Source organism: Helianthus annuus, chromosome 12, assembly GCF_002127325.2.
Source record: "Helianthus annuus cultivar XRQ/B chromosome 12, HanXRQr2.0-SUNRISE, whole genome shotgun sequence".
NCBI classification, from domain to species: domain Eukaryota; kingdom Viridiplantae; phylum Streptophyta; class Magnoliopsida; order Asterales; family Asteraceae; genus Helianthus; species Helianthus annuus.
In genome coordinates this window covers 74428814-74436556 of record NC_035444.2, presented here as the reverse complement: position 1 = coordinate 74436556, position 7743 = coordinate 74428814, and the positions used below count along the sequence as shown (strand labels likewise).

Below are 7743 nucleotides of genomic sequence, written 5' to 3'. Positions count from 1 at the left end.
ATATGATGATTTATACGATACATATATAAGGGACGTTACAATGATTTATACAACACGTCTTTTTGATCTTGTAAATTGGGTGCGCTTGTGCTCATTATATAGTTTAGCAATTGATGATCAATTTAGACCGACAATAGTGATGTTGCAGTTTATGTGCTTTTAATTTTGTTGATATGGTCTTACACGTCAAGACCCTAGAATAGCTTATAATTATATGTTGTAAAATATTGATTTGAAAGCTTATTCCTTATTTCCTTATATTAAATATCGATCTTATATTGTCTGTCAATTAAATTAAATCACACAGACGTTGTGTTATCATTTTTAACATGTTAAAATAAAAGATGATATCTCTATTTTCAAAATTAAACAATTTGATCACCAAGGAACACTTTTTGGTTGTGAAACGAGATAACCAAGATACCTTTATACAAATATATTGAGATGAAACTATAATAGATATACTTAGAATAGTATTTATGACGATCGTATGTACATTAACTTAATTATAAGCGAAGTTCGTAGAAGGTATGCTATATCAATAAGCTCAATAAAACTAATTAAGGAAAACTTCAAAATTCGTAGTAACCACAATGTTAGAGATATTATTTCTACATAAGTCACACTTCATCAAAGGAATACCACAAAACAGTGTTATGTTTGTCACAATAAAATCAACCAAAATTTTATAATTGTAACTTTTCTAACACACATTATTAAAAACAAATAGTGTGTTCTTGCATTTTTTTAAAGAATAAAAAGGTGAGAAAACCAAAGGGTTAAAAATGAGATTGAAAATCCTTTTCGCATCTAAATTTAATTTAATTTAACATTAAAAGAACATGTTACATTAAAAGTATTAGGTTATGTGGTATGATAGAGGTCCATCCTTGGAGGATGATCCGTCACGTAGATCGGGTGTAAGGATGGGGCAAAGAGGATGGAAGTAAGGAAATGAGGGATGAGCCTAAAATATATGTGTATGTTGTATGTATATGAGTGTGAGAGAGGGGAGGCCCGTCGAATTCATCACACCCTCGACGATCTCGACGAAGGAGGCACATCGACGAAGTGAGGGAAATGGAGAGGGGGCACGACGTCGGGGTGGGAGAGTCCCCATACCGTCCAACCTTAAAAAGGATAGATTTTATACAATTTAGGTTATGATTACATTTTATAAAACTACAAGGACTTAAAATCCACATACAAAATAAATAAAAGGTCTCTAATACAACCTTTCACATACTATTTCACCATTCGTAAGCCGTCTTTCATCTCTCTTTCTCGTTATCCATCTCTTCACAAACCCCTCCGTCGTCTCCTCTCTCCGGCCACCCTCCGCCGTCTTCCTCCTCCCACACCACCATCACCGAATCCCATAACAAGAACCGCAACACCCACATACAAAAGAACCAATCTCAACACACAAAACATCACAAGATGCAACCAACAAACGGCAACAACAACGAGTTAACACCACAACAGCAACAACTTCAACAACAACAATGGCTAGCGATGCAGCAATACCAACAACAACAATGGCTAGCGATGCAGCAGTATCCTGCAATGATGTACCAACAACCACCGCCACACTACATGCCGTATTACCAGCAGCAGTATCAACAACAATTGCAACATACGCAACAAAAAGGTGGTCATCTTCAACCCACGAGTGAAGATAATAAGACGGTTTGGGTTGGTGATCTGCAACACTGGATGGATGAGACTTATTTGCAGTCGTGTTTTGCTCAAACTGGCGAGGTTAGGGTTTTGACTTTTTGACTTTTGATTCTTCTTCTTGTTGTTGTTGTTTCTATTATTGTGAATATATGTACTTTTGTTGTTATATGTGGAATATTTCGTTTGTTGTAAATTGAGAAATAAAATAGTACAGTTTTTCAGTCTTGTTTAGGGGATGTTTTCATTATGCCAAAATTAGTATTTTAGTTTATTCAATCTTTTTATTTAATTTATCTATAACACCTGTAATTTGATTTATTATGTAACACATAGTTTGTATGTATTTTGATGTAATTTAGTTAATTTAATGCTGTTTCGAATCTTCGATTTTATATGTAATTATTTGGTTTATTCGAATCTTCGATTTTATATGTAACACATAGTTTCTATGTATGTATTTTGATGTTATTTAGTTAATTTAATGCTGTTTCGAATCTTCGATTTTATATGTAATTATTCGAATTGGGTAATGCGGTTTTGACATTTTTTAAACTGAATACGGATTCGGTTTGGATAAGGACCCGATTTTGGGTAAAGATCCGATTTGGATATTCGAAATTCTAATTTGTTATTCGAATCGGATCGGATTTTGTTATTCTAATTTGTAATTATGATTTTACTTTAATAATAATTGTAATGTTTTTCTTTGAATTTAAGTTTTGATATCATGAAATTAGCAGGTGGCATCTATAAAGCTGATACGGAACAAGCAAACGGGCCAATCAGAGCGTTATGGTTTCATCGAGTTTCATACACACGAAGCTGCTGAGAAAGTTCTTCAAACCTACAACGGGAGCATGATGCCAAACACAGATCAAGTATTTCGGTTGAACTGGGCAAGCTTTAGTTCGGGTGAAAAACGTGCAGACACTGGTTCAGATTTATCTATATTTATAGGAGATTTGGCGCCAGATGTGACGGATGCAATGTTGTATGAGACATTTGCTGGTAGATATCCATCTGTTAAAGGTGCGAAAGTTGTTTTTGATTCGAATACTGGGTGTTCAAAAGGTTATGGGTTTGTTAGATTTGGTGATGAGAGTGAGAGAACACGGGCTATGAGTGAGATGAACGGACAATATTGTTCAAGCAGGCCCATGCGTGTTGGCGTTGCAACACCCAAGAAGCCACCTATGCAACAACAGTATAGTCAGCAACAATATCCGTCTCAAGGTATGTCTTTCTGGTCCCCTTTTTTGTTTTTGATTTCAACTTATTTACTTATGAATCGGTCGGATTACGTTATGTCTCTTAACAGCTTCTTAAATAGGTAATGTGATTAAAATAGGTTAATGGATAGAATGTTTTTTTTTTTTTTCAATGTGTAAAACCTCCTAAGCCGTTTATTCAAAAGATTAGATTATATAAATTGCACTATTTATTCATAAGATTAGATTTTAATTGCACTATTTATTCATAAGAGTCCTTATTTTTTATATAAAAAGTTTTTCTCACCAACTCAAGACTTGACCTGCATTAGGCTTCACTTTTTGACCTGTTCGAGCCACCTATTTTGGCACCTATACTTGTGACTAATTTTGTGCTACATAGCCTCTATATACGCCATGGTTTTAGAAAACGGTTGAGGCGTGCCTCAAAGCGTAACACCCAAAAAACGATTCTGAGGCGCGCCTCATGGGGTTTCTATTGTACGTGCGCCCCAGAGGGGCTGAGGCGCTGCGCCTCAGGGGTTTCTGATGTTTTTGGCTTTTTGTGTCAATTTCAAGCAATTTATGTCTTTTTTATGAGTGTTTTTGATGATGAATTTAGTTAGTATTATTATTTTTATAAGGTATATAATTTTTATATTTATTTTTTAATTCCGCCTCGAGGCTTACGCCTCGTGAGGCAAAGAGAAAATGCCTCGAAACTCGTTTCCGTTTTTTTAAACCTTATTATACGCAAATGTGTATTATTTACTTGGAAGATTGCGACACTGTGCAATGTATTGAGTAATGGCAAAAAAATGGTGGGTTGGGTAACGAGTTAAAAAGTGTTGAGGTCAAACTGGGTACGGGTCCAAAGGGTTTTCTAAAAGTTGGATCAAACGGGTCAGGGGTTGGGCGTTTGTGACTCGTTGGTTCAAGAAGTTGTTTATTGACTTACTGCAAAGAGAAAACAACCGGCAGGCATGAACTATAAATATATCATAGGTTTAAAAAGTTATTGATATTTGAATGTTCCAATTTACTAATTTCTCTTATATAAACGATTGAACTTACCATTTACCATGAGTTGTGTGGAAATAATCTTAACACAAAACAACTATTTACTCGAGCTTTATCCATGTTATCTGCTTTGGCCTTCGAGTCATGATTGCCACGTATATTTATTTTTCTCCCATATTATGGATTGCCATCATTTTTGTTGGATATGATGAATACTATTTTTCTCCCCTATTTGACCTGTTAATCAACCACTCATTTTGCCACTTTTGGCTTTGAATTTCACACACCTTCTCATCTTTTTATATCCACACTATTCATTCATATACATATAAATGTAATCTTTGTCGTATGTTGTAGCTGTTCTATTGACCCCCGGGGGACATGATTCATTCGGTGCTGTTCAGTCTGATGGCGATTCTTCAAACACGACAGTGAGTTGCTGGTTTTTCGTTATATAACTTGAACCGCTAACAGCTTTACTAACACGCCTTATTGTTGCATAGATTTTTGTGGGAGGACTCGACTCTGAAGTCACCGATGACGACCTGAGGCAAACTTTTTCCCAATGTGGTGAGATTTTGTCTGTTAAAATACCAGTTGGAAAAGGATGTGGTTTCGTGCAATTTGCGAGCAGGTACAGTCTTTACAGTGTCCAAAATATATGTTATCTTTTTTTTTTTTTTTACCTCATATTTTGAAGTATTGATTTTGTTAAAAATGAGCTCATTTATCGTTCGAATTTTGATATTATAGAAGCAGCGCCGAGGATGCAATTCAGAACATGCATGGCACGGTGATTGGGAAACAGACGGTTCGTATATCATGGGGTAAAACTCCTGCTAACAGACAGGTAATTTCTTCGCTTTTGTTGACTCAGTTTTGACTTTTCAGTTGACTATCATCATGTAAAATACAGTTGAAGGGGTTTGCACGATTCGGTTCGGTTTTTTTTTTTTTTTTTATTGGTTTTAGCAGTGGTTCGGTTTTCGAAACAAAATTACGTAAGGTTTAAAAATAAAATTTCTTTCTTAGATATTGACAATTAAGTTATTATATTTAACATTTTTAATTAATATTGTTCACATAAACCTAACCATCTAATCTATTTTTATGTTTCTCTGAAGTTTTTTAAGACATTTTCTTTTATAATACTTTGGAAATCATTTAGCTTTTATGTTAAATTTTGTTATTTCTTGTAGGCAATGGATAAAATTAATAATTCCTAAATCAATATTTAACAAACATTAAAAAATGATTTTTTTGGTTATTTGGTTTGGTTCGGTTTTCATAAAATGCAAAACCGTAACCGAATCGTAAATTTCGGTTCAGTTTTTTATTTTTTCATTTTTTTTGTGTGGTTCAGTTAAATTGTTTTTTTTTTGGTTTTCTGCTCGACCCTACAGTTGATGCTGATTAACTTGCAAGATATATCAAGATAATTATTTTACTTCATCTGATCATTTTTATATGCTTGTGTATTGTTTTATTCCAGAGGATGGGCGGGAACGGAAACTACTATGCGAAGCAAGGTTATGGCAGCGGTTATGGTGGTGGCGGTTATGGCGGGGGTGGGCAACAGAACCAGGATGGAGGTATGTATGGAGGTGCAGATGGATCAGCTTATGGATCAAATGGGTATGACAACCATCAGCAGTCTGTTAGCTGATCTTACTGCTGGTATTTAAATTGAATCTGAACACCATATGCTGAGATTTTAAAGACATATTATGTTTCTTTATGGGATATAAATATCTATGAATGCAACTGGAATTTTGATGGGTCCTTTCTCTACATATACGTAATACTGATATACATATGAACACAGAACATACATATACATAGATGTGTTTATATGCTACTACACACACTGCGTAATTTGCTGTGTATGTTTGTTTATACTAGGGGTGGATACGGTGGAGAACACACATGTTAATTTTTTTTTGAGTAAACTTCCGTTTTGCTTCCTGTGGTTTGGTCACTTTAACGGTTTTGCCCCAAACCTTTCAAAATAGCCATTTTACTCTCTGATCTTTGAAGGCCTTCATGATTTTGCTTCCCGCCCCTAACTCCTTCCAAAGTATTCGTTAAGTAAAAGGGCATTTCAGTAATTTTATAAATGTAAGTATTAAAATATTTGTTATTAATTCCTAAAATCAATTTGTTTATTGATAAATCTATTTTTGTCTGTTATGTATCATCAAACCCATTCTTCATTCAGAAAAGAAAATCAAACCACCAGTACATCACCATTCGTCACCTGCAACCTATCCCCTCCCTCTGCTGCTAATCGACTACCACCACTGCCATTTCCACCAAACCGCTATCACCATTACCACCAGCCCGCCACCGCCATCACCACCAGTCCTCAACCACCATCGCAAACTCCACAGATCTGGCCACCACCACAACCTTGGTTCGAAACCCAAGATCCAGTTGAGAGGCTGCCACCGGGGGCTTCCTTCGCCGTCGACACCAACAGTATCAGTAAATCATCATCGTCCTCAACAATCAACGGCAACATCATCATCATCGAAAATCAGCGGCAGTTGGGGGTGTATCATCAGAGAAAAGCAGGTGACGTCGCCGGCATCTCTCTTTCGCGTCTCTCTCTCTCTCTCTCTCTCTCTCTCGCTGTGGTGTGTGTAAGACGGGGCAAAGGGGGTTGCAGGGGAAGTTGGGGGTGTATCGTCAGAGGAAAGTAGGTGAGGGGAAGGGATGGTTGTGCGGGGTTGGTGTGTTGGAGAAACAAGAAGGCCGGTGGCCGGCCGGAACTTCTCCGGTCGCCGGCAGAGAAGACGAGCGGGGGTTTGTGGTGTGCGGCTACACATTTGAAAATGGAATGGGGGTAGGGTTTGGAATGTGTGGCGTAGTGGTGGAATGCTGTATAATTGACGGGGCAATGCCGTAGTGGTGGTAGGGTTTGGAATGTGTGGCAGCGATGGAGATGAAGATGAATCTGTATCTTAAGAGAAAGAAGATGAATCTGTATTGTTATTATATATATAATATAATCTTTTATTTATAGTTTTACTAAAATACCCTCAGTTTTATATTTGAAATTACCAAAATACCCTTTCAGTTAATAAACAATTTGGATGGAGTTAGGGATTGAGAGCAAAATCATGAAGACCTTCAAAGATCAGGGAGTAAAATGGCTATTTTGAAAGGTTTGAGGCAAAACCGTTAAAGTGACCAAACCACAGAGAGCAAAGCGAAAGTTTACTCTTTTTTTATAATTAAAAGGAAAAACTATAGCAATATTATACTCAAATTAAAGAGAATAAAATGCTCGTTTTTATGGTTAGTTTTTTTTTAATCAATGTATGAAAAAGTTATGGTTTAATAATTGTGGGAGAAGTTGGTTTAAAAAGTAAAAAAAAATGTGATAAAAAAAGTAGGCATTTTTTCCCAATAATGCCCAACCACGCCCGACGTCGGTCCCCGGGGCGTTTTTTTGGCAAAATTTGGTTTAGGCGTTTTATTTTCCACGCCCAACTTCATTTCTTGTGTCCAATCATCTTCATTTTCCTTTTTGTAAAACCAATCAAATTTTTTGATTTTTTTATTTAATTTTATTACAAACATAATGCCTCATAATGCCCACATCCCCACTACACCCATTCTAGAAAACGCCTCATAATGTCCTATTGCTGACTGGGCTGACACATGACGTAAAATGTCCAAGAGTGGGGTGTTAACCACTACACATGGTCTTAAAACTATGTAAAGTTATCTTTTTGTTCCCTTCATAAATATTTAAGAATTTGGTTGGTAGCATGTTTTGGTTTGAAGTCAGGTCGGGTTCAGATCAACCAAACGCATACTCTAAAGTACG

The 7743-nt window shown here is 36.2% G+C and overlaps 1 protein-coding gene across 2 annotated transcripts; it reads left to right on the top strand.

The window, feature by feature from the left end:
* The first annotated feature begins 1253 nt into the window (after positions 1-1253).
* Positions 1254-5699, top strand: LOC110889343 (polyadenylate-binding protein RBP47). 2 transcript variants are annotated; one of them, XM_022136860.2, is made up of 6 exons: positions 1254-1761; positions 2421-2913; positions 4266-4339; positions 4412-4542; positions 4662-4758; positions 5401-5699. In XM_022136860.2, exons 1-6 carry the CDS (start codon positions 1441-1443, stop codon positions 5572-5574), a joined length of 1290 nt encoding a protein of 429 aa, XP_021992552.1. In that variant the 5' UTR covers positions 1254-1440; the 3' UTR covers positions 5575-5699. The 2 variants fall into 2 exon arrangements, with proteins under 2 accessions (XP_021992552.1, XP_021992551.1); XM_022136859.2 differs by having other exon boundaries at positions 2418-2913.
* The last annotated feature ends 2044 nt before the right edge of the window (positions 5700-7743 follow it).